The sequence below is a fragment of the Geospiza fortis genome, unplaced genomic scaffold (genome assembly GCF_000277835.1).
Source record: "Geospiza fortis unplaced genomic scaffold, GeoFor_1.0 scaffold279, whole genome shotgun sequence".
NCBI lineage: Eukaryota > Metazoa > Chordata > Aves > Passeriformes > Thraupidae > Geospiza > Geospiza fortis.
Window position 1 is genome coordinate 3,362,457 of NW_005054352.1, and position 852 is coordinate 3,363,308.

General features: G+C 62.0%; 1 protein-coding gene and 1 pseudogene across 1 annotated transcript in view; one reads left to right on the forward strand and one right to left on the reverse strand.

The window, feature by feature from the left end:
• Nucleotides 1-765, reverse strand: part of PCSK5 (proprotein convertase subtilisin/kexin type 5) — a 229,539-nt gene extending 228,774 nt beyond the window's left edge. The window contains 1 exon segment of the mRNA XM_031058930.1: nucleotides 48-765. Within this exon segment, the coding sequence (XP_030914790.1) occupies nucleotides 48-245 (198 nt within the window). The 5' untranslated portion in view covers nucleotides 246-765.
• The window catches only part of LOC115948143, a 26,979-nt pseudogene continuing 26,674 nt past the window's right edge, over nucleotides 548-852 (forward strand).

Below are 852 nucleotides of genomic sequence, written 5' to 3' on the forward strand. Positions count from 1 at the left end.
GGCCGCAGCGGCGGTGCCCGCTAGGAAGTAGTTGTGACTAGCGTTACCTGTCCTATATTGACGTATCCGTATTTGCTCGCTATCCTGTTGGCCTCCGGGAGCCCCCCGGTTATCCGCACAGCCCAGTGGTTGGTGTAGAGGCGCGTCCTGCAGGCGGGCAGCAGGAACCCCAGCACCAGGGTGAGACGGCAGAGAAGGTCCCCGCCGCCTCCGCCTCCCCAGCAACAGCGGCGCTTCCAGCCCATCTTCTCCTCTGCACGCAACCCCCACAAAACTTCTCTTTCCTTCTTCCGAGGCCCTTGTCCTCCCCTCCGGGCCGCTCCGGCAGTATGTCCTCCGAAGTTAGCCCGAGGAAGAAACTAGGAAGAGCTTGGAGTAGTGCATTGAACCACTCGGGGGTTAAATGATGAGGGGCTGGGAATAGTGGTTCTGATCAGTGATTGCTGCTGTGCCCTCTTCCCGCCGCTCTCCCGGGATTAAGTAACTTGCTTGTGAGAGCTTCTCTCACTGTTCCTGAGCGCCAGCTTCCCCCTCTATCCCTAGCTACATGGGAAGTCGTCTCTCCGCGGGGAGGAGGGGTCCTTATCCCTCTCTCTACGTTTCCCTCCTCTCTGACTTCCTTCCCCCTGCCAGCGGTCTTCTGTCTCCTCTCCCGCGTCTGGCTTTTCTTCGCCTCTACTCGCTCCCTCTCTCCGGAATCCGGGAGCAGCGCGGCTGCGGCGGCAGGCGATGTGTGAGTGTTGGCAGCTCAGAGCCTCAGTGCACTCCGACTCGGCCACCTCCCTCTCCCCTCCCTCCTCCTTCTCCTCCGCCTCCTCTCCCCGCCCTCGCTCCCGCAGCGCCGAAGGCCAG